This window comes from Lissotriton vulgaris, chromosome 8 (assembly GCF_964263255.1).
Source record: "Lissotriton vulgaris chromosome 8, aLisVul1.2, whole genome shotgun sequence".
In the NCBI taxonomy this organism is placed as follows: Eukaryota; Metazoa; Chordata; class Amphibia; order Caudata; family Salamandridae; genus Lissotriton; species Lissotriton vulgaris.
This window is the reverse complement of record NC_141696.1, coordinates 1,565,559,752-1,565,585,270: the sequence shown is the minus strand read 5'-3', so window position 1 is coordinate 1,565,585,270 and position 25,519 is coordinate 1,565,559,752. Positions and strand designations below refer to the sequence as shown.

The following is a 25,519-nucleotide window of genomic DNA, read 5'->3' as shown; positions in this document are numbered from 1 at the left end:
GTGGCCCAGTTCCAATTGGGTAATGCACCTAAGGTACACGCATCAATTTAGAGAGAGAACAGCTAGGCTGGGGGTCTGATTAGCAGGCCCACAGCCCGAGAAAGTCGTAAACCAGTGAAACAAAAGCAAAAAGTCCGGGTGATCATAGGATTGCAGACCCTACTCTCCTACATGACCCCCCCCCCAAACGTTGGGACAATAAGCTAACCTTGACCAGGTGAGTCTTCTTGTTCTAAGTGGAAATACCTGGAGAGCCCATCTGCATTGCCATGATCAGTGCCAGGTCTATGCTCCACTGTGAAGTCCATCCCCTGTAGGGAAATGGACCACCTAAGCAGTTTGGGGTTTTCACCCTTCATCTGATTTAGCCATAAGAAGGGCTTATGGTCGGTCTGAATTTTGAAATGAGTGCCAAACAAGTATGGCCTCAGTTTCTTCAGGGCCCACACCACTGCGAAGGCCTCCCTCTCTATAGCTGACCAATTCTTCTCTCTGGGGGTCAGCCGTCTGCTTATAAAAGCAATGGGCTGGTCATTACCATCAAAATTCAGTTGAGATAGAACAGCTCCCACACCCAACTCAGAAGCATCTGTTTGGACAATGAATGGTTTGGAGTAGTCTGGACTCTTGAGGATAGGTGCCGTGCACATGGCCTGTTTTAGGTCATCAAATGCTTTTTGACAGCTCGCTGTCCACTGAACCTTTTTTGGCATTTTCTTACTCGTCAGTTCATTGAGCGGAGTCACCATTGATCCGTAATTTCTGACGAACTTCCGGTAGTAACCAGTCAGGCCCAAGAAAGCTCGAACCTGAGTCTGGGTGGTTGGAGGAGCCCAGTCCCTGATTGACTGTATCTTGCTCTCCAGTGGCTGAACTTGGCCTCCCCCGACGAGGTGGCCCAAGTATACAACCTGTGTCTGCCCTATCTGGCACTTGGTAGCCTTGATAGTGAGACCTGCTGCTTGCAGAGCCTCTAACACTTTCCGCAGGTGGACCAGGTGATCCTCCCAGGTGGAGCTAAAGACAGCAATATCGTCAAGATACGCCGCACAGAAGTCATCCAGCCCAGTGAGAACGTGATTCACCAACCGTTGGAAGGTGGCAGGTGCATTTTTCAAACCAAAGGGCATCACCTAGAACTGGTAATGCCCACCAGGGGTAGAAAATGCGGTCTTAGGCTTGGCGTCCTCAGCTAACCTGATTTGCCAATACCCAGCTGTCAGGTCAAACGTACTTAAGTAGTTGGCCGAAGCCAATCTATCGATAAGCTCGTCTGCCCTTGGTATTGGGTGGGCATCAGTCTTAGTGACTGCATTGAGACCCCTGTAGTCTACGCAGAACCTCATCTCTTTCTTACCGCCCGGGGTGTGAGGTTTCGGCACTAGAACTACGGGACTAGCCCAGGGGCTGTCCGAGGGTTCAATGACTCCCAGCTCCAACATTTTCTGCACTTCATTCTTGATGCAGTCTCTAACGTGATCTGGCTGCCGGTAGATTTTACTCTTCACGGGCAAGCTGTCACCAGTGTCGACCTCATGGGTGCACCAATTGGTCTGACTGGGTGTTAGAGAGAACATATGCCGGAAGGATTGAAGAACCTGTTTACAATCCTCCTGTTGATGGTCGGAGAGGCTGCCACAAAAGACAACACCATCTACCGATCCATCGTCAGGATTCTGAGTGAGCAGGTCGGGGAGAGGGTCACTCTCCTCTTCCTGTCCCTCATCCATGGCCATGAGCAAACTCATGTCCTTCCTGTCGACATATGCCTTGAGCCTGTTGACATGGAGCACCCTGTGGGGGCTCCGGGGAGTTCCCAGGTCTACCAGGTAGGTGACCTCTCCCTTTTTCTCCAGGATGGTGTAGGGCCCGGACCATTTGTCCTTGAGTGCTGCCGGGGCCACTGGCTCCAGCACCCACACCTTCTGTCTCGGCTGATAAACAGTCAAGACAGCCTTTTGGTCATGCCAAGTTTTTTGGAGTTCTTGGCTGGCCTTAAGGTTTTCGGATGCCTTCTCCATGTACTCAGCCATCCGCGAGCGGAGGCCCAGCACATAGTCCACTATGCTGGTTGCAGGCTTTTTGAGAGGTCTCTCCCATCCTTCCTTCACCAAACACAGGGGTCCTCTCACAGGATGCCCGTACAAAAGTTCAAAAGGGCTGTAGCCAACCCCCTTCTGTGGGACTTCTCTGTAAGCGAATAAAAGGCAGGGGATCAGGACGTCCCATCTACGCCGAAGCTTTTCAGGTAGTCCGTGAATCATCCCTTTCAGGGTCCTGTTGAATCTCTCAACAAGCCCATTGCATTGTGGATGATAGGGTGTAGTGAATTTGTAGTTGACACCACATTCCTTCCACATAGCAGTTAAGTAGCTCGACATAAAGTTTGCACCTCTGTCGGAGACGACCTCCTTAGGGAAGCCCACTCTGGAGAATACTCCAACTAGGGCTCTTGCCACAACAGGCGCTGTAGTGGTCCTAAGGGGAATAGCTTCAGGATACCTGGTGGCATGATCCACTACCACCAGTATAAACTTGTGCCCTGATGCTGTTGGTGGTTCCATGGGACCGACGATGTCAATCCCCACCCGTTCAAAGGGCACCCCCACCACAGGCATTGGTATAAGGGGGGCCTTTGTCGTGCCACCTGACTTACCACTGGCTTGGCAAGTGACACAGGAGCGGCAAAACTCCTTGGTATCTTCGTTCATGTGAGGCCAGTGAAAGTGTGAGGCAAGCCTGTCCCACGTCTTTGTCTGGCCTAAGTGTCCTGCTAAGGGAATCTCGTGGGCCAAGGTAAGGAGGAAACCACGCTGAGACAAGGGGACGACCAGCCTCCTGGTCATGCCAGGCTTGGGGTCTCTTGCCTCAGTGTACAGGAGTCCATCTTCCCAGTATACCTTGTGGGTACCTGTGGCGTTCCCAGCAGCCTCAGCAGCAGCCTGCTGTCTGAGGGGTTCAAGAGAAGGGCAGCTTAACTGGTCCTTCCCCAGGTCCTCTCGTGTGGGTCCCCCTGAGCCCAGAAACTCAACTTGATCAAGTTCGAGTTCTTTAGGTTCAGTTTCCCGCAATTCTTGGAGGTCAGCCTCCTCTGAGTCCTGATCCTCGACCTGGGGCAAGGGGGAAGGCAAAGCCTTAACCCGACTGCTCCTCTTCTTGGGAGGTGTCTGGTCCGTTGTTCCAGGATCCAGCACCTGTTCAGTGGGGCATCGTCTGACCTGTGACCTGGTCACAGCAAACACGTGTGCTGGCAAGCCTAACATCTCCATGTGAGTCCGTTGCTCCACTTCTGACCATCGTGATGACTCCAAATCATTGCCCAACAAACAATCCACTGGGAGGTCTGAACTAACAACAACCTTTTTCTGGCCATTTACCCCTCCCCAGGAGAAAGCAACAATCGCCATACTATGACTGGTAGTGACGTTGCTGGCATTGGTCACCAGGAATTCTGTACCTGGCATGATCTGTCCAGGGTCCACAAAGTTAGGCGTCACCATGGTGACGCTGGCACAAGTGTCCCTATAGGCCTCAGCCATTCTTCCATTTATTAAAGGCGTCTGTCGGTATTTGCCCAAAGTATTGGGACTGATATCAGGGGATATATCCACATCCCCGGTACAGACAAGGACAGCCTGAGTGAGTGTACCAGCTAAGCCGTCACACCCCTCAGAACCCAAGGTTAACCCAACTAGTCCCTTGGGAGGCGCACTACTACTGCTGGCTGTACTAGGGGGCACAGGTGCCGTAGGGGCTGCAGTAGCAGGAGTCTGCCCTCCTTTCTTGGTGCACTCACTAAACTAGTGAGTTTTACTTTTACAGTATTGGCACCACCTTTTCGATTGACCTTCTTGATTCTTCTTTTTCTGGGAAGCCTAACCCCCCCCCTCTTTGGGTTGTTGGGGACCTGTCGAAGACTTCTGGTCAGTTTGTTCCCCTTTCGAATCTTTACCCTTCTGGTCTGCTTTCTTCTGACCACCCTGGTTCTGGCCCTGGTTTTTCTTAACCCTTGTTCTGACCCATCTGTCTGCCTTCTTTCCCAATTCTTGGGGAGAGGTCAGATCTGAGTCGACAAGGTGCTGATGCAACAACTGGTTCTGACAATTGTTTAAAATCTGTTCTCGCATGATCAAATTATACAATCCTTGGTAATCAGTAACCTTACTGCCCAGCAACCAGCCCTCAAAAGCCTTAGTGGCACAATCAACGAAATCAGACCAGTCCTGAGACTGAGTTTTCTGGGTATCCCTGAACAGCAACCTGTACTGCTCAGTGGTTAGGCCGAACCCATCAATCAGTGTGTTCTTCAGGATCTGGTAATTGTTAGCGTCCTCGACCCTTGTGGTGAGGAGCTTATCTCTACCTTTACCTTCAAAGGAGAGCCACAAGATAGCTGCCCACTGACTCTGGGGGACGCACTGTACAGTGCAGGCCCGCTCCAAAGCAGTAATCCACTTGTGGATGTCGTCCCCTTGCTTAAAGGGGGGCACTATCTTATTCAGGTGCTTAGTGTCTAAACTCCTGGGTTCCCGTGGGGAATGCTGCCACCAGTGGGAATCGTCCCACTCAACTCTTGCTCTCTAGCAAAGGCGAGTCTCTCTTTGGCTAGGGCAAGTTCTTCCCTTTCGATCCTGCAGATTGACTTCCCACTCCTTTGCTTCGTACACTCTTCTCTGAGGCGATGTCATCCCTCTTCGAGCATAGCCTCGAGAGCCATTGGTTCGAACAGATCTGTTAGAGCCTCTCGACAGAGACCTAACTCGTCCGTTCCCAATGTTAAGCTGGCCCGAGAGAGGCCCCAGGGTACCAATCTCGTGCCGGCTTAAGTTGTCCTGAGTTAGCTGACTAACTATGACTGGACCTTTGTCTGCCTCGTCCCCAGATGTCTCTGGTTCCTCGTCCTCCTCTTCGCCCTCAGCAGAGAGATGGATAAGGTCAGGGTCACCTCGGGTTCCCTCGAGGGGAGGCATTTCCATTTCGGGATGAGAATGGTCGGTGTTACCCGCCTTCCTGGCATCATAAGTCTCCTAGAGACCAATCAGAAACGGAATGGTAGGGTTTGCACCCTGCTTTATCTTTCGAGACGTACAGATCTGTCGCATCTCATGAAAGCTAAGCGCAGCATATCTGGAGGTGACCTGTGGAAGGTCGACTGACACGAGGGGAGACTCAGAGTTTCCGCCTTTGTCCGACATGCTGTTTCTAGTGTGGTGTAAGTGATGCACCTACCTACACTATGGGTTTACCTACTGAGCCCTTGCTAAGAGTTGCAGCCAAGGTGTGCTAAGCCTTGAAGAGCTACAACAGCTGGTTCAGTAGAACTCAGAGTATTCTAAGCTAGGTTATATGTACCTGGAGTACTTATGCGATCTTTCACAAGATGTTCTTAGGATACGCGTGGTAAAACAACAGCAAGCTCAAATCCCAACCGCTGCTCACCAATGTGAGAAGTTGGCCCGATATGCAGCGTTCGCTATTCTAGCGACCGCTATGTATCGTTCCAAACGACCCTTATGGTGATTGGTTGTAAGTCAACCTTAGACCAGCTATCCTAGTAGCGTGGATACGAGCAGTCTTCGGGCTAAACTCTAGAGGGCGTGTTAAGCCAGCTGTTATACCATCACATACCCCTTGAACCCCAAGTGAAAGGACACCACACAAGTGTTAGGAAAATAAACAGAATATTTATTAAGAATCACAACAGCCCTGGACTCTTTATGAGGACAGGGTACTAAGCACAAACCAAAACTCTTAGGAAAATACTTCAAGTGCACAATTAAAACAAGTGTCCAAGGACACGGAAAGTTTAGTGGTCTCGGGCGGACCCGATAAGGCAAGTCGGAAGCGAGGGACTCGGGACCCTAGAGTAAGGAGGCTATGCAGGCACCGAAATGCCGAAGTTACCTAGCCACGAGGGCTGCGGCTGCACAAGTCTTACAGGCGTCGGGGTCTTCGCTGACGAGCCGGAAGAAAAGGAGTTGCTGGCCAGCGACCAGTGCTGAATAGTTCGTAGAGATCCAAGCCTGGATCAGAGATTGTTGATACCTGAAAGCAGTGGGGACCAAGTTCGTACTACTAGCCAGTAGTCAGAGGGTACCAGGAAGGCACCGGTTGGCCGTCACCTCGACTAGGTGAGTGGGCGACGCTAGGCTCTGCAGTCTCTCGGACCAGGAGGCGTTGTCGGCGACCAGGATGGAGGTGCGAGCGGTCCCACGAAGGTTGATGCTGTCGGCGTCGCTGGGCCCAGGATTGGGGCAACAAGCCTTGGCAGATTTCAGGGCCACGTGGTGGGCCTAAAATGGCGTCTTGAGTGGACCAGGAGGGTCCGGGGTGCTTCTCTCAAAGATGGAAGCAAAGGCAAGTCTGGAGTAACCAGACCAGTAGCGTTGGTTGTCGGATGTCGTCAAAGAAGGGCACAAGCCAGCGGCTAGTGACCAGACAACGTGCTGAGCAGCGAGCAGAAGGGCCCCACGCAGATCGTGGAGATGCTGGGAGACTGCACTGCGGTGCTGGAGCTGCTCAGGGTCGGGGCTTCTCGGACCCCAGAGCACTCACCAGAGAATTGCTTCGATGGTCGTGCTGATTAAGAAAGCGTGCAGGTTTTGATGATGGCCGGTCCCTCGAGGTCTCGTCGCACCCACAGATCTCAGCTGAGCTGACGACGTGGGTAGAGGTCAGAGGTGCCAGGGAAGCCGGTTCTCGTCGAGCTGGGCCGTCGGATTCCTTGAGGAAGGACTTGCAGCAAACCGCAGAGTTCTTAGATGGTGCCCGCTGATGCAGGGTGACTACTCCTTAGCCACAAGGGAGAAATCTTGAGAAGAGTCTCGAAGTCCTTTCGTAGAAAGTATTCTTGATTCAAAGATGATCTAATTTGGAAGGGTCCCCGCTCCGGCCTTTATCCTAAAGAAAGGGGTGGGTACATGACTAGGTCCTGCCCTAAGGGTGGGACCAGGAAGGGGGGTAGTTACACCCCTCTCCCCTGCCGGACTTTCCCCAGGTCAGGGGCTGCGCGCCCCTGGAACTGGTTCTGACCGGCAGATGCGTAGTGAGCACCAGGGTGCCACTCCGCAGTCACCTTCTCGCAAAGCCCTACCTACCCAGAATACACAACCCTGTCTGGGACGGTGCGAACACCGCCCTCGACAGGAAACCCTTTGTCCAAGCTCTCCTCGCTGGAAGGACTCCCAGCAGCAGGAGGTCAGACTCGTGTCTGTGGTGGCAGCATCCATTTTGTGGAGCTGAGGCTTTAGCTAACTTTAACTGGGGTTCACAGTTACGTACATGTCGTGTCCCTCTAGAAGGGCGGAATGCTAACCTCGTCGCCAGAATTGGTGAGGGGGCAGTATCCCGATTCGTATGACACCTTACTCGACATGTCTTGATAACGCGATACCGAAGTTACCGATATGGTACGCGTTATCATGGAACAGCCATTGGGTCTTGGTTCCGCAAGCTGCAACCGGGCTCGGCTCGGGCCAGACCCCAATTCACACGATTCCAAGCACTCTGCCTTCAGGATTGTCAAGGCCTGCCATAGGAGTGTCTGATAGGAACTCGGGTGTCCATTGTATGGTTAGATATAGGGCTACTATACCTAAAGCAACGAGCGGGTACGCTACGTTGCCCCAGCTGTCGTGCAGCCAGTTGTGTCAGATTTAGATGGCCATCCAGGGGTGGCATAATACATGCTTCAGCCCCTGGTAGGCCCTGGGTACACCGATGCCCTGAGTTACAGGGTCTGACAGGGTGGCCCAGTTCCAATTGGGTAATGCACCTAAGGTACACGCATCAATTTAGAGAGAGAACAGCTAGGCTGGGGGTCTGATTAGCAGGCCCACAGCCCGAGAAAGTCGTAAACCAGTGAAACAAAAGCAAAAAGTCTGGGTGATCATAGGATTGCAGACCCTACTCTCCTACAGTGACCAGGGAAATGTTGTATTGCATAGCAAACAACTTTTTTCATGTATTCCTTGCCTGCAAGTCTCATTCACGAAGGAGGGAATGGCAATGGATAGTAAAAAACGGCTGCAAGCAGTGTGCCTAATTTTGTTTACTTGTGTGTGTATGCTCGCTAGGTATATAAGTCAATGTTATCTGTATACTGATGTTATATATACAGGCCTGTATTTTTTTTGTATATCAAAATAAGACAAGCAGCTCTTATTTTGAGATCACATTTCTATGTGCTTCTGACTAATAATAATAATACACATTTATTAGCACAAAGTCACCTTTAAGGGTCTTAAACAATGGATCATTGAAAACATTAAGCAAGCTATTGCCCAGATCACATTGTACTGATCTAATCTAACACCAATTGAAAGTGTAATTCCCCAATTTAAAGCCAGTTGCATGTACTACAGTACACGTCTTCCATATGGCTAATCGATCATTGTGCAGGAAATAATAACCACCAAACAAAGCATGTAACTGATCATTCCCATTAAAATTGCATTAGCTAAGCACCCATCTATAACTTGTATCAGGTGTATGTACTATAATAAAAAGAACATGTACCAGATATTTGCAGAATGTGTGCATAAAGCATAAAGCCAAGCACCCCCTCCACTATTATTTTACTCTACTTGCATGTCGTTTACCTTGCATTATAAAGTAATAACATTACTCCACTCTTACATAAGCAATGAATACATCTGTTAAAAATAACATGTGTCCTATCACTGCAAGTGTGCACTGCATGATACATTTGCAACAAGCCCCCTTTTCCTGCAGGATGTGCACAGAAACTATAAAGCAGAAATAAACATCTACCTGCATAATGCATGCACTATTCCATAAAGCAAATGCCACATGGACTACTTGCAAGACGTGTTGCATTGTTCCATAAAGCAAGAACTTGCACCTTTTATCTGTACAATGTATGTATGGTCAAACAAGTAGAACATTGCATACACTTCCTGCATAAGGTGGCCAGACAGGAGTGGTGAATAACAAGGCCAATAATGCACTCTCTTTATGGAGACAAAAGATGTGCATGTTATAATAACCTGCACCATCCTCAATAGCAGATTTTTATGATGTTTACAATTACCTTGTTTGCTAATCATATGTACATATCAAATTCCTTGATATACCTTATTCAAATTTAACACTTTTGTACAAGGAATATTTTATATGTTCCTTTTTATACAACAAAACTTAACTACAGCATAAATAAAAACATTGCCATTTACAATACTAATAACTCAAACTTTTCTAATGCGAGACCTATTGCATTGCAAATGCTTGTTCTGAAAAGGAGAGCCACAAGATTGCTGCCCACTGCTCCTGAAGGATCTGCTGTACTCTGCCGGCTCTCTCAAGAGCAGTTATCCATTTGTGGATATCATCCCATCTCTGTAAGGGGGCATAATCTTACTCAGGGTTTTATGATCATAGGACCTGTCTTTATCCTTGGGGATAATGTTGCTGCCATCAGTGGAATCTAATCCACTTAACTTTTGCTCCCTTGCTAAAGCAAGTTTAGCTTGGGCCAGGGCTACCTCTTCCTTTTCAATCTGGAGTTGGAAAGCTCTCATCCTAGCCTCATGTTCTCTTCTCTGGGGGGAAGTCATTCCCCTTTGAGATCCCTGGAGGCATTAGACTGGTCAGATTCCCTGGAAGGAGATCTAACCCTTCTATTGCCAGGGTTAAGTCTACTATTGGGCCTGGAAAGGTGGACACCTTCTCCATTCCCATGTAGGCTTAAGTTGGCCTGGCTCAATCTTCTAACTTGAACCTGGTCATCCTCCCCCTGATCATCTGACTCATTTCCATCCTCATCCTCGTCTACCTCTTCAGGATCAACTTCTGAGACATCAGCATTATCAGGTGGGTTTCCCTCTCCTATCTTACGTAAAGGACCTGAAGCAGATTCCTTCTCAATATCAGATTTCTCTAGGATTGCTATGAGGATATGGATGGTAGGCTTGTGACCCTTTTCAGCCCCCTTGAAGTGCATAGGGCACTCAAGCCCTTGTGGCTTCGTTTTTCATAACTGGATGGTGCTTTGTGAGTGTCACCCACAGGTAGAGAACTGGAAGGTTGACCTGTGCCAGGCATGACTAGTGAGGTGCAAGTGGTGCACTTACCTACACTATTTATTTTCCTACTGGAACCTCTCCATAGGTTGTAGTCAGGGTGTGCTAAGCCCTTTGGTCTACAACCACTAAGTTCGGAAGAACTTAAGTAGGCTAAGCTTTGTTTATATGTACCTAAGGTACTTGAGGTGATCTTTCAAATGATATTGTCAAAGATTACATTTGGTAAAACAACAGCAAGCTCAAATTCCAACCGCTGCACACCAATGTGAGAAGTTGGCCTGGTATATGATGTTCACTATTCTAGTGAGCACCTTGCACCAGTCCAAACGACCCTTATGGTGATTGGTTGTAAGTCAACCTTATAGACCAGCTATCCTAATGGTAGCATTGTCAAAGCATGTGAAGCCAGCTGTTTTACCATATGCAATCTCTTTTAATACCAAATGAAAGGACACCACACAAGTTATATATTATAAAATATATATATTTATTTCTAGAATAATCCCCTTAACTCTTTATCAGCACAGGAGCACAAGCGTTAAACAAAGAACACAGTATAACATACAATAAGCTGCACAATTATGGATAGGCCGGGTGGCCACTCAAACCATATATTAAGAAAGTGGTATAAGTACCACGTCACGAACAAGGAACAGGCCTAGGGCCTTGGGAATCGCTGGGCCTATACTGGACTAACGAAGGTTAGGTCGGGAGAGGCCCACAGGATGCGGGTGCAGTGTCTATAGGCAACCGCGTTTACCATACAAGTCAATGGTGCGTAAAAATCTGAAAGTTATAGGTTTCGGAGACTTCCGACTGGACTAGAACTTAGCCACTTAAAACTAGGACACTAGAGGTGCAATCCACTATAGGAGCACCGGAGTTAGATCGTTACCTCACCCACAGGAAGCAGGTGCATAGGTGCCAAAATGTGTCGGGTTTCGTCGTGAAGTTCTATGGAGCCTGGAGATGAAGATGCTGCAGGCGGCCAGGAGAGAAGAGTCTGGTTGGATTCAAGGGTGGATCGAAGATGTAGAGTACCTGAAAGCAGAGGGGACAGAGTTCAGGTCACTAGCCAGTGACCAGCGAGGAACCAGGAAGGAACCAGGCTATATCGGGTTGCAATCAGGTGATATCAAGGTGTTTGTCTCCTTTGCCAGGTGGACCAGGAAGGATCGAGGATGACCAGCTGGTGAGCACGAGCTGTCTCACAAAGGCTCTTGCTGTCGGCGGTGTGGGTACTCGATTCGGAGTCAACAAGCCTTGGCAAAGGCAACCCACGCAGGATGCGAAGATGTCTTCTTGATCGGACCGGGAGGGTCAGATCGATGGCTCCTTTTCAGGGGAGCTGGGGCCACTCTGGAGCAACCAGACCAGCAGTGTAGTTTTGATGTTTCGTCGTCACAGAGGCCACTAGCCAACGGGCAAGTGACCGGTCAACGTGTCGAGCAGGAAAAGTACAAATGGGCCCCACGCAGCACTCGGAGAGTGTGGAAAGGTGATCTTTGGAGCACAGGCTGCTCGGGGCAGGGGCTTCTCAAACCCCAAAGCACAGCATCAAGGGAACCTCGGGAGCTGCACAGGACGCACTTCGTCGACTTTTCAAGATGGCCGGTTCCACGTCTCTCGTCGCCTCCACGGGTCTAAGCTTTGGTAGGACTGTGGATCGGGCTGTTGGAAGTCTGGGAGTCCAGGTCTTGTCAGTCTCTGTCGTTCGAGCTCCTGCGGGAGCAATGGCAAAGAGCGTCTCGTCGCTCTGATGGTGCCTGCTTGCACAGGGTGGCCACTCCTTGAGCACAAGGGAGATTCTTCAGTCTTCTACGTCGAGTAGGATGTCGAAGGGTCCAGATGTATGTTTCAAAGTTTCAGTCAGGATGATCTAAATTGCATTGGCACAGCTCCTACCTTTATTCCAAATCAAGGGGCTGGATCACCTGCTAGGTCCCTCCTATGGGTGGGACCCGGGAAGGAGGTGGTTACACCCCTTTCCCTTTGTCCAGTTTCGCGCCAGAGCTGGGGCTGGAGTGCCCCAGCACCGGTTTGAACTAGGCTATGCATGGGACGCCTTTCGCGCCCCAGGCAGTGTCTAGTTTCTTTCAACCCTCCCTGCTACAATCCACTATCTCCTGTCTTGGGTGGTGTTACACCTCCCTGTGACAGGATACCATTTGTCCAGGCCTCCCCTGCTGGAGTTTCGGTCAGCAGCAGGAGGCCAGACTTGTGTCTGTGGCAGCAGCATCCATTTTGTGATGCTGGCGCTCTGGTTAGATTTAACAGCGTTTAAGCAAAGTAACATGTCTTCTCCCTCTAGAAGGGTGGAATGCTACCCCCGTCGCCAGAACTGGCGAGGGAGTAGTATTCCAAAGCGTATGACACCTTACACGACATGTTTTGATAAAGCCAAACCAAACTTAGCAAGTAACCGCGAGGATTATGATGCACTTAAGAGTATATGGTCTGGCAATATCCCGGAACAGCTAAGGGAGTTGGTCCCGAAAGCTGCAGACAGGCTCAGCTCATGCTGGAGCACCATCTCACATAAAACCAAGCACTCTATTCTATTCTATTCTATTCTGGGTTTGGTAAAGCGCAACATCTGCCCCAGCAATGGGGCGTCCCGGCGCTGAGAGAAGTCACAGAACCTACCAGGAAGGGGAAGGGGGGGGGGGGGGGGGGAGAAGAACAGAACTAGCCGGATGGAAATAGGAGGGTCTTGATTGCTTTTTTCGGAAGGTAGAAAGGCTGTCTAGGGAGCGGATGTGAAGGGGCAGAGCATTCTACAGCTTGGGTCCCAGGACCCTGAAGGAGCGACCTCCAGTGCGGCAAAGCTTTGCTCGGGGTACACTCAAGAGGAGCTGGTTAGAGGAGCGCAGCTCACGGCTAGGAACGTAGGGGCTGATGAGGTTTTGTAGAAGGGTGGGGCTTCCCTGTTTGAAGATTTTTAAGGCCTTATCAATCCTGGAGGCTCTGCCTCCAGGATAGATAAGGCCTGCTATAGGAGTGACTTATAGGTGCATATGTGTCCAGATATAGGTGTAGATATAGGTATACTATATCTAAGCAAGGGGTGATTACACCACCTTACCCCAGCTGAGTGATCAGTCAGTTGTGTCAGTTTGGATGGCCAGCCAGCGGTGGCAAAAGATATGCTGCAGCCCCTGGTAGGCCTTGGATGCACCTATGCCCTGGGAACCTATAGTACACCGTACAGGGGCTGATAAGGTGCCCCAATGTCCAATTGGTTATGTACCTAAAGTACATGGATGTGAATTTAGAGAGAGAACAGCAGGCAGTGGGTCTGATTAGCAGGCCCACAGCCACATTAAGTCGAAAACCAGTGAGGCAAAAAGCAAAAATTGAGGTGACCATAGGAAATCAGACCCTACTCTCCTACACTGAGGGAATGCAAGCTTTGGCCAAACACGTTTTATTGGGGCCAATTTCCTTGAACTTGCTTATGGTGCAACTGTCTATCTGTGGGATTGATCAGGGTTTGCCCTTGGTGTGTGTTTGTCTTTGGGTTAAGAGAGACCCCACCTGTGACCTGCCACTCAATAGCCGTGGGTGCGGGTCACAGGGCGTGCTGATCACATATCTCTGACTCGGGGTTGATGGGGAGGTCATCTTGGGTAAATCCGACAGCAATGGCACGAGTTTGTTGGAACATAATATGGCAGGCTCTGGTATCATTTTTATCCGCATTCTCAACTTTGTGCGTCAGTTTTCCTAGCGTACATTGACATTGTCTTCACTGATATTGGCACAGTCATGCTGACCTAGGTGGTAGTGTACATCAACCTTGTTTCTACTGGTAACAACATCGCCGTTCATGTATGGGTTATGGCAGACATTGCCATCGCCGCTGCCGGGATCAACACTGTTGTGCGGGCATAGATTAGGGCATACTTTGACATTGCGTTTATGGGTATTGACATTGTCCGGCCTGCGGATATCATGGTATTCATTGACATTCTATTTACCCATTCCAACCCTTGGCTGAGAACGAAACCACTTCAGGAGGACGGCCTCCAACTAGGAGCCAGGACTCTCCCAGGCTGGATCTGAAGACATTCAGCAAAGACAGTGGGTCTCCGGTACAACATTCACATCAATGGAAGAATTGCTCCAACCCTCCTGAAAGAAACTGAATGCATCAATCAGGATTTATAGAACGCGACGTATTACCTGTGACGGTCTCAAGAGGCTGGAGTTACTAGCTGTTTTGCGATGCTCCGTTCATTTGAACAACCATGTCTGGCGTCCTCTTCTGAATTCCCCAAGTGATGTGGTATTCCTAAGGTGCAGGGTAAGGTTGTTCCAAGCTTTGGCCACCAGATGAGAGAAGGAGCATCTTCCGCTGTTGGATCGGCAGATCCGAGGGTGCCTGCGGGGGAGAGGGAGGCAGATCAGTGGTGCCTGCGAGGGAGAGGGAGGCAGATCCGAGGGTGCCTGCGAGGGAGAGGGCGGCAGATCCGAGGGTGCCTGCGAGGGAGGGAGAGGGAGGCAGATCCGAGGGTGCCTGCGAGGGAGGGAGAGGGAGGCAGATCCGAGGGTGCCTGCGAGGGAGGGAGAGGGAGGCAGATCCGAGGGTGCCTGCGAGGGAGGGAGAGGGAGGCAGATCCGACGGTGCCTGCGAGGGAGGGAGAGGGAGGCAGATCCGAGGGTGCCTGCGAGGGAGAGGGAGGCAGATCCGAGGGTGCCTGCGAGGGAGGGAGAGAGAGGCAGATCCGAGGGTGCCTGCAAGGGAGAGGGAGGCAGATCAGTGGTGCCTGCGAGGGAGAGGGAAACAGATCCGAGGGTGCCTGCGAGGGAGGGAGAGGGAGGCAGATCCGAGGGTGCCTGCGAGGGAGGGAGAGGGAGGCAGATCCGAGGGTGCCTGCGAGGGAGGGAGAGGGAGGCAGATCCGAGGGTGCCTGCGAGGGAGAGGGAGGCAGATCAGTGGTGCCTGCGAGGGAGAGGGAGGTAGATCCGAGGGTGCCTGCGAGGGAGAGGGAGGCAGATCAGTGGTGCCTGCGAGGGACAGGGAGGCAGATCCAAGGGTGCCTGCGAGGGAGAGGGAGGCAGATCCGAGGGTGCCTGCGAGGGAGAGGGAGGCAGATCCGAGGGTGCCTGCGAGGGAGGGAGAGGGAGGTAGATCCGAGGGTGCCTGCGAGGGAGAGGGAGGCAGATCCGAGGGTGCCTGCGAGGGAGAGGGAGGCAGATCCGAGGGTGCCTGCAAGGGAGGGAGATGGAGGCAGACCCGAGGGTGCCTGCGAGGGAGAGGGAGGCAGATCAGTGGTGCCTGGTTGGTTGGTAGGAGATCATTTGTTTGTTGATGTTTTCTGATCCTTCGTCATACTGGGCTTTGTATGGGTGGGTCAGCATGTTGAACTGACATCTCTCCTGGATCGGGAGCCAGTGTAGGTTCTTGAGGTGTGAGTGATGTGAGTCTGTATGGGGAGGTCAAGGATGAATCTTGCTGGTGCGTTTTGTATTGTCTGTAGTCTCTTTATGAGGCTTGCAGTAATTCCTACTCAGAATGTTACCATAGTCCAGCCCGCTGGTGACCAGGATTTGATTGACAGACCTTCTGGTGTTTATTGGGAGCCACTTGAAAATTGTATAGAGCATGCATAGGGTGTGAAAGCAGATGGACAAGACTGCATTTATCTGTTTCTACATAGCGATGGGTGGGGGCGGTGGGGAGTAGGGACTACTTCAGCAGGCCACCAAGTGTCGCTCTGTGGGGAGTTGTTGTTCCCAAAGATGAGGACCTTCATCTTGGCACGTTGAGCATGAGACAGTTGTCCTTCATTAATTCGGCGTCGTTCATCATACATCTGTGGAAGTTGGTTCTGGTGGAGGAGGGTCTTGTTTTGTCTTGTGAAGAGATAATGCGCGGACTCACCCTACCGTTTTACCATACTCACCTGGACCCATAAAACACATACACGCTTTGAACAGGTGAACCTACGCTTCTAACCAGATATTATAATTTTCCTTTTTTGGACCTATACCACTGACCTACCCATCCGAGTCACTGGTACCTAGAATCCTAAGGGAGCAAGGGTGTTAGAATAATAGGCAGCAAATAACATTCATGTTTCATAAAATAACCACAAACTCAGGAAAGGTTTAAGTTCTTTTATGTAATGTAAATTCTTAAATGTCTGTAACCATAATAAATCAATAATTTCTCGTTCAGTTAAAAAGATAAAGATTGAAACAAAATATGCAATGAATCGGAAAGAAATGCCATTAAGCATTTAAACATAGGGTGGGTAGAAAAGGGAAACAGTACAATGGCAAACCCACAATTATTTTACAGTTACCTAGAATGGTGTGAAGACCAACCCTGGCCACGGGCTGGACAAAGGACAGAACCCCAAGATTGCAGGTGCCAGCTGGAGAGAACAGGTGTGTTGGAAGGCGGTGACCCCAGGGGTCAAGATTGCTCTCTTAACCACCCGAGACCCTCCTCTCCCACAATTCCTGCCGAGTCTTATCGAGGGGGAGTCCTCGCCGGGGAGGACTGATCGTACACACTGTCGACACACCACACTTACGAACGGACACCACACAGTGAATCTTTATCAAGTATGACTTTATCAAAGTAAAATTAAGGAGCAATACACAGCTTTCGAGGGATCGCGAAAGTCTTGTAACAAGGGAACGGGGAAGCGGGACAGTCTTAGAGGGCCAGTAGGCATGCCACGCACCCTGCGCACAGTTCTCAATCCTCGAACTGGGGGGTACGGGGGCTGGCGATGGTACTTGCTGTCCGACTCACTTCTGTTCACGATTGTCTTGAGGGTAGCGTCGATGGTCCAGCCGGACCAGAGGGTTCTTTAAGCCACGACGAGGTCAGCAGGGCTTGATCAGGATTACTCCGTAGTACTCGTAGGCAGGTGGAGCAGCGACAGCGTCTGCAGGGCTCAGGATGGTAGCAAGAGTCTCTCGTTCTCAAGAGTGGGCCGCGACGAGGTCAGCAGGGCTCCGATGGTTCAGGTCTTACTCTTCGAGAGGGAGCCGCGACAGCGTCAGCAGGGCTCGGTGGTTCAGTTCCGTAGCTTCGAGGATGAGCCGCGACGACGTCAGTTGGGCTCGGTGGGTCAGAGTCTGTCCTCCCCAAGGTCAGCCACGATCAGATCAGCAGGGCTTACTTGTCCAAGATACAACTGCCGGCTAGATGGGAGGCAGGCTGCCTTATAGTCCAGGAGCCCTTTTGATGTCCGGACTCTCAGAAGCAGGAGGCCGAAGGTCCGAGGGCCAGGCGTCCGATTGTCTGGGCTGCTGGGTCTTTGATGCTTTTGGACCATGCGTCCAGGGGATCTCAGACGCTCATCAAGGTCTGGAGCCAGCTCGCTAGGAGGCAAGGGTGCGATTGAAACCAGCCCCCAGGGATGGTTCAGAGATGTGAGGGAGGCCAGTTCCTCGGGAGGGGGCCGGAGGTGTGATGGAAGCCTTGGTTTCGGGTACTTGGTGAGTCGTTCACCCCTCGGCGGGTCTGGGCGTGCCGGACGCGCACGCCTCGCTGCAGCCAGGAGTGGCCAGAGGCTGCCGAAAGGGAAGAAGGCGGCCGGCTGGCCGGGGTGGCCAAACATGGAGTCTGATGGTCACGTGCATGGGTGTAGGCACGCGATCTGCAGGTCGTCTCAGGTCTGGTGTAGGAGTCTCATGTATAGTTCTGGTTGGAAGGGAATCAGTTCCGTCCGTCGTTCTGGGGTTGTGGGGATCAGCGAGGGCCACGCCACGAGGCTGGGTCCAACAAGGTGCAGGCCAGAATCAGAACAGGTACGGGCCAAATTGGATCAGGACAGGACCACCACAGGCTAAGACTGGCACCCACAGCTAAAGCGCAACGCCTGTGTCACACCCTCACTGCAGCTAACAGTCGGACCCCGATTGGGTTAACAAAATCTTCTCCCTTAGAACCCCGATTGGGTTATCAAACTCCTTCCCAGATCCCAGATTAGCTTATCGATTCTTCTGACAGAGTTCTCCGCCAGCACCTCTGTCTCGATCGCCTATTGAGTGCGTTGGGTCAGTGACAGGTCAGCTATTCGGACAAGTCGGACAATCTAACTAGCTAAGCCTACCCTAGTTATACTATTTTTCAGGGCAGTGCACCACCCCCAATGTTGCAAATATGTGAATTCCCAATTTTGATTGGACAAAAGGAAGAGGAGAGGTCATCACACCGTATTAATATGAGGTAACTTCCATTCTGTATTTAAATTAACGTTCCCTCCCATTGATTTATTTTCCCATGCACTTTTATTCCACCCAACAATGGATGTTTCAATAACAAATACAATGTAATATAAATTGTACATTTCAGCTTCCTCTGGCAGGGTTAAGAGGTCAGCTTCCTAGGATCATCTTCTAGCAAGCCAAGACTTGGCTTCTATTCAATGTCATGAGTCGAGTTCTTTTGGACTCTTGTGCGCATGTACAGTGTGGGTTTCCAAATGGAGTTCAGGACATCTCAGGCCCAGAAATGCGATACATGTAAAATAGAAAATAAACAGTTTTAGAACAATGAATAACTGAATGTTCTGTATACCACGTATCTCTACACTATTGCCATTATTTTATTTTAACTATAGCATTAAGTATTAGCAGAACGAACAGCTTAGCAAAAGCAGCGATGCAAGCTTCTTGCACGTTAAGACACAGAACAGCCATCTTAGTTCTAGTGCGCAGAAGCAAAAGTTTCCCTCCAAGCAGAGAAATACGTCATGTCACGTGAGTGTGACAGACGCATGAGCAATGGAAATTCCCGAGATGTGGCCCGTAGTCTACTACAGTGTGTGAAAGATCCGTAAGTGCATTCCAAAGAACTCTACCCCTCACTTTACTCTCAGGCAGTTGCAGCTGGCTTAGCTCGTGGGTGGGGGGCAGGAGAGGAGGTCACAGGGGACAGCACTGCAGGGGGGGTCGCGATTGCGGTTGGAGCACAATAACTTTTTTTTTTTTTAAATCGCTCACCTTGCCACCGTCAGGTTGTGCGTCTCTTATTCTGCTCTCCTGCTCTGACTTCAGGAACAGAAAGCAGGCAGCCAGGCTCCCTACCCTAAGCCAATCGCAGCGATGCAATGCAGCGTTGTAATTGGTTTGAAGGCCATGACACTGCGCTCTGCCAGGGGGTGAAGGGTGGGCATGTAATGCAGCCTGCATGGAGAAGTGGGAAAGCGTGCATGACTGGTTTGGGCGGCCCCAGAAGGCTGACCAGTCATTGCGCACATAGGAGTGGGCAAACCACTCCTCCCCTGCCCTGCTCCGAGAGTAGAGCAGCACGGCCCGCCCGCCAAGGTTTGAAAGCAGTGGGGGACGCTACTCCGCTATAGGGAAGGAGCTGCCACTGCTCTCAGGTCCCTCATCCCCATACAGTCCTCATTCACTGCTTCCAGACCCACGGACTAGCAACACCACAAGTGAAGCATCCTCCGTGCCTAGCGTCTGACATTTAGCCACCTCTACTCTTAGAACATTGTAAATTACTGGCAAGAATCCACCACCAACATCCATCAGAATCGAGGACGGGTCCAAAGGTTCTGGCCAACCGGTAAGTACTGTTGCAGTGGCCCGCTTCCCCACTCCACTCTCACACATCACTTGCTCCTGCCGCAGGAGTCAGGGAAGACTGAATGATAGGACTCACCTTCATTTCTCCATTTGATGGTGAAGGACGAGTCCTGTGTCTGACTCCCAAGGAGCAGGTTGTGGGTTTTCTATCATTCACCCACCTTTGGACCCACCATGTATTTCATCCCTGATCCAGCCATGCCAAAGGCGAGAAACATGGAAAGCATCAGATAGGTTTGTGATTCATTCCACAAATGGAAAGCTCAAGATTGTGATTGCTGATACACAGGGAATCACTTTAAGTTCTACTCTCTCATCACAACAGAAGTATTTTAGATATTGTCTGCATCTATGACCCCTGACCCCCATGCTTTGCCTCTTAATCCTACTTGTTTATTTCCTAAGGTTTGAAAACAGAATGTATTCCATATTTCTGTATTTCATCCCCTGAGTTAGTCCACTGCCCTTTGAGTAATAATGCAGCTGGACGGCGTCGCCCGGCTATTGGTTTGAATCAAGTCTTGGCATTTTCCAGCAACAACATGTCTGTTTTTCATTTCATGTTTTTTAGGTGACTGAAGAGACTGATATACAGGAGACCGACTTAAAGGACATAGAGATATCCCGGCTGCGGTGTCTGACTGATTGGCGCTATGCGGAGCACCTGGAGCCCTCTCTCCTGGCCCAGGTAGGTCTAAGATGTGGTCTGTGAGAGGATGGGTGGAAGTGGTGTGAGCTGTGGATGGGTCGAGTCACAGGCACATGACTAACTACAGGAAGGATGGCCAGGTGAACTCAGGACCAGGTCAGATATCCTTCTTTCCATTCTCCTACTCTTCCTCATCACAGTCTTTTCCTGTGAGTGAGGTGAGTCCACCTCACACGAGAGGTAACCCACTGCTAAGCACAGTAGGAGGTCCCTCAGCTCACAGAGAAAGATAATCCTTCTCCATGGCTGCCAGCAGCCTTTCTCTGGCACTGTGGATACCAGTATCTCTTTGGAACTGAGCCAATCAGGGGCATCCTATGGTGTAAAGTGGGTGCGCCTCACAAAACAGGGAGCCCACCACCCTAAACAAAATATCCAGTCCCTCAACTCTCCAGGCAAGGCGATACTTGCAGCCTTTCTCAAGCATTATCTACAGCGGTGTCTCTTTAGAACTGCACTGACCAGAGGTATCCATGCTGTAAAGTGTTTCTTACTTTGCACCTTGGTGCAGAACATAAACTGTTGAAATTCTTGCACCCCGAGGAATGACTTCTTCTTCTGCATCTTCGAACCTAGAGGGACCACTGAATGTTTCCCTGCCCCATGTGGGGCTTCAAACAGAGAGGGGTGACTGGCCATACTGGACACTGTCCCTAGAAGTGATGGAGGAGTCTGACTGAGTGCTCCCACGTCTAGCCTGGGGTGACCTGGAGAGTTGTGTCTTCATGGTTATCCCACCCATGTGTATGCCGGGCCCATAGAGTGTAGCATTAGGTATTTGTTCACCTGAACACCCTGCATGTCAAGGGTCACTTTGATCAGGAGTCCGGTGGAAGCAGTAGCTTCAGGGGTCCTGTTACCCAGATCTCCTTCACTCCTCTCTGATGGTCCCACTCTTTGGCCAGAGGAAGGTTCAGCTGAGCAGGAGAAGTTTTGTGGTGTCCCTCGATCACTGACGCGCCATCAAATAATGTACAGGGTGGGAGTTGGGGAAATAGAGTCTGCATCATGGACTCTCTGCATGTGGTGCAGGGTATCGTGGCTCAGTAAACTAATAGATCCACTGCAGGAAACTGTGTTTGACCTCAAATCCCTGCAGGTCCACTCAGCCATGCATTCAGGTGGATAGTAATAAACATCTGTTAGTTGTGTCCAAGATACCTTCAGATATAGACACCACTCGTGTTGCGTTATGGGATGACTTGTCATGTTGTGCTACGTTACAGTCAGTGCTGTAGAAGATAAGTGCAGTGGCCTTCACTTATCAAGCAGCGCATGGGATGGGAGACTCTATATTAGCGCAGCACAGAACCAGTGCTTTGGTCTGCTCTGGACTCCTGTCACCCCATCCAAGGCCCTCGGGCCAGGAGTGGGTCCCCTGGACTCCTGACATCCCATCCAAGGGCCCTCAGGCTGGGAGTGGGTCCCCTGGACTCCTGACATCCCATCCAAGGGCCCTCAGGCCAGGCGTGTGTGCCCTGGACTCCTGACATCCCATCCAAGTATCCTCAGGCCAGGAGTGGGTCCCCTGGACTCTGACATCCCATCCAAGGGCCCTCAGGCCAGGAGTGGGTCCCCTGGACTCCTGACATCCCATCCAAGGGCTCTCAGGCCGGGAGTGGGTGCCCTGGACTCCTGACATCCCATCCAAGTATCCTCTGGCCAGGAGTGGGTGCCCTGGACTCCTGACATCCCATCTAAGGGCCCTCAGGCCAGGAGTGGGTGCCCTGGACTCCTGACATCCCATCCAAGGGCTCTCAGGCCAGTAGTGGGTCCCCTGGACTCCTGACATCCCATCCAAGGGCCCTCAGGCCAGGAGTGTGTCCCCTGGACTCCTGACATCCCATCCAAGGCCCTCGGGCCAGGAGTGGGTGCCCTGGACTCCTGACATCCCTTCCAAGGGCCCTCAGGCCAGGAGTGGGTGCCCTGGACTCCTGACATCCCCCCTCAGGCAGGGAGTGGGTGCCCTGGACTCCTGACATCCCTTCCAAGGGCCCTCAGGCCAGGAGTGGGTGCCCTGGACTCGTGACATCCCATCCAAGGGCCCTCAGGCCGGGAGTGGGTGCCCTGGACTACTGACATCCCATCCAAGGGCTCTCAGGCCAGGAGTGGGTGCCCTGGACTCCTGACATCCCATCCAAAGGCCCTCAGGCCGGGAGTCGGTGCCCTGTACTCCTGACATCCCATCCAAGAGCTCTCAGGCCAGGAGTGGGTCCCCTGGACTCCTGACATCCCATCCAAGAGCCCTCAGGCCAGGAGTGGGTCCCCTGGACTCCTGACATCCCATCCAAGGGCCCTCAGGCCAGGAGTGGGTCCCCTGGACTCCTAACATCCCATCCAAGGGCCCTCAGGCCGGGAATGGGTGCCCTGGACTACTGACATCCCATCCAAGGGCCCTCAGGCCAGGAGTGGGTGCCCTGGACTCCTGACATCCCATCCAAGGGCCCTCGGGCCAGGAGTGGGTGCCCTGGACTCCTGACATCCCATCCAAGGACTCTCAGGCCAGGAGTGGGTGCCCTGTACTCCTGACATCCCATCCAAGGGCTCTCAGGCCAGGAGTGAGTGCCCTGGACTCCTGACATCCCATCCAAGGCCCTCGGGCCAGGAGTGGGTGGCCTGGACTCCTGACATCCCATCCAAGGGCCCTCAGGCCGGGAGGGGGTCCCCTGGACTCCTGACATCCCATCCAAGGCCCTCGGGCCAGGAGTGGGTGGCCTGGACTCCTGACATCCCATCCAAGGGCCCTTAGGCCGGGAGTGGGTGCCCTGGACTCCTGACATCCCATCCAAGGGCCCTCGGGCCTGGAGTGGGTGCCCTGGACTCCTGACATCCCATCCAAGGGCCCTCAGGCCAGGATTGGGTGCCCTGGACTCCTGACATCCCATCCAAGGGCCCTCAGGCCTGGAGTGGGTGCCCTGGACTCCTGACATCCCATCCAAGGGCCCTCAGGCCGGGAGTGGGTGCCCTGGACTCCTGACATCCCATCCAAGGGCCCTCAGGCCGGGAGTGGGTGCCCTGGACTCTTTACATCCCATCCAAGGGCCCTCAGGCCAGGAGTGTGTCCCCGGACTCCTGACATCCCATCCAAGGGCCCTCAGGCCAGGAGTGGGTGCCCTGGACTCCTGACATCCCATCCAAGGGCCCTCAGGCCAGGAGTGGGTGCCCTGGACGCCTGACATCCCATCCAAGGGCCCTCGGGCCAGGTGTGGGTGCCCTGGACTCCCGATATCCCATCCAAGGGCCCTCAGGCTGGGAGTGGGTGCCCTGGACTCCTGACATCCCTTCCAAGGGCCCTCAGGCCAGGAGTGGGTGCCCTGGACTCCTGACATCCCTTCCAAGGGCCCTCAGGCCAGGAGTGGGTGCCCTGGACTCCTGACATCCCATCCAAGGGCCCTCAGGCCAGGAGTGGGTGCCCTGGACTCCTGACATCCCATCCTAGGGCCCTCAGGCCGGGAGTGGGTGCCCGGGACTCCTGACATCCCATCCAAGGGCCCTCAGGCCAGGAGTGGGTGCCCTGGACTCTTTACATCCCATCCAAGGGCCCTCAGGCCAGGAGTGCGTCCCCTGGACTCCTGACATCATATCCAAGGGCCCTCAGGCCAGGAGTGGGTGCCCTGGACTCCTGACATCCCATCCAAGGGCCCTCAGGCCAGGAGTGGGTGCCCTGGACGCCTGACATCCCATCCAAGGGCCCTCGGGCCAGGAGTGGGTGCCCTGGACTCCTGACATCCCATCCAAGGGCCCTCAGGCTGGGAGTGGGTGCCCTGAACTCCTGACATCCCATCCAAGGGCCCTCAGGCAGGGAGTGGGTGCCCTGGACTCCTGACATCCCTTCCAAGGGCCCTCAGGCCAGGAGTGGGTGCCCTGGACTCCTGACATCCCATCCAAGGGCCCTCAGGCCGGGAGTGGGTGCCCTGGACTACTGACATCCCATCCAAGGGCTCTCAGGCCAGGAGTGGGTGCCCTGGACTCCTGACATCCCATCCAAAGGCCCTCTGGCCGGGAGTGGGTGCCCTGTACTCCTGACATCCCATCCAAGGGCTCTCAGGCCAGGAGTGGGTCCCCTGGACTCCTGACATCCCATCCAAGAGCCCTCAGGCCAGGAGTGGGTCCCCTGGACTCCTGACATCCCATCCAAGGGCCCTCAGGCCAGGAGTGGGTCCCCTGGACTCCTAACATCCCATCCAAGGGCCCTCAGGCCGGGAGTGGGTGCCCTGGACTACTGACATCCCATCCAAGGGCCCTCAGGCCAGGAGTGGGTGCCCTGGACTCCTGACATCCCATCCAAGGGCCCTCGGGCCAGGAGTGGGTGCCCTGGACTCCTGACATCCCATCCAAGAGCCCTCAGGCCAGGAGTGGGTCCCCTGGACTCCTGACATCCCATCCAAGGCCCTCGGGCCAGGAGTGGGTGGCCTGGACTCCTGACATCCCATCCAAGGGCCCTCAGGCCGGGAGAGGGTGCCCTGGACTCCTGACATCCCATCCAAGGGCCCTCAGGCCGGGAGTGGGTGCCCTGGACTCTTTATATCCCATCCAAGGGCCCTCAGGCCAGGAGTGTGTCCCCCGGACTCCTGACATCCCATCCAAGGGCTCTCAGGCCAGGAGTGAGTGCCCTGGACTCCTGACATCCCATCCAAGGGCCCTCAGGCCGGGAGTGGGTGCCCTGGACTCCTGACATCCCATCCAAGGGCCCTCAGGCTGGGAGTGGGTGTCCTGGACTCCTGACATCCCATCCAAGGGCCCTCAGGCCGGGAGTGGGTCCCCTGGACTCCTGACATCCCATCCAAGGGCTCTCAGGCCAGGAGTGAGTGCCCTGGACTCCTGACATCCCATCCAAGGGCCCTCAGGCCGGGAGTGGGTGCCCTGGACTCCTGACATCCCATCCAAGGGCCCTCAGGCCGGGAGTGGGTGCCCTGGACTCCTGACATCCCATCCAAGGGCTCGCAGGCCAGGAGTGAGTGCCCTGGACTCCTGACATCCCATCCAAGGGCCCTCAGGCCGGGAGTGGGTGCCCTGGACTCCTGACATCCCATCCAAGGGCCCTCAGGCCGGGAGTAGGTGCCCTGGACTCCTGACATCCCATCCAAGGGCCCTCAGGCTGGGAGTGGGTGCCCTGGACTCCTGACATCCCATCCAAGGGCCCTCAGGCCGGGAGTGGGTGCCCTGTACTCCTGACATCCCATCCAAGGGCTCTCAGGCC

General features: G+C 52.8%; 1 protein-coding gene across 1 annotated transcript in view; it reads left to right on the top strand.

The window, feature by feature from the left end:
• SPAG17 (sperm associated antigen 17) overlaps nt 1-25,519 on the top strand; it is a 1,900,597-nt gene that overhangs the window by 913,146 nt on the left and 961,932 nt on the right. Inside the window, exon 18 of the mRNA XM_086935838.1 lies at nt 20,182-20,298. Within this exon, the coding sequence (XP_086791964.1) occupies nt 20,182-20,298 (117 nt within the window). The remainder of the gene's footprint in view (nt 1-20,181; nt 20,299-25,519) is intronic.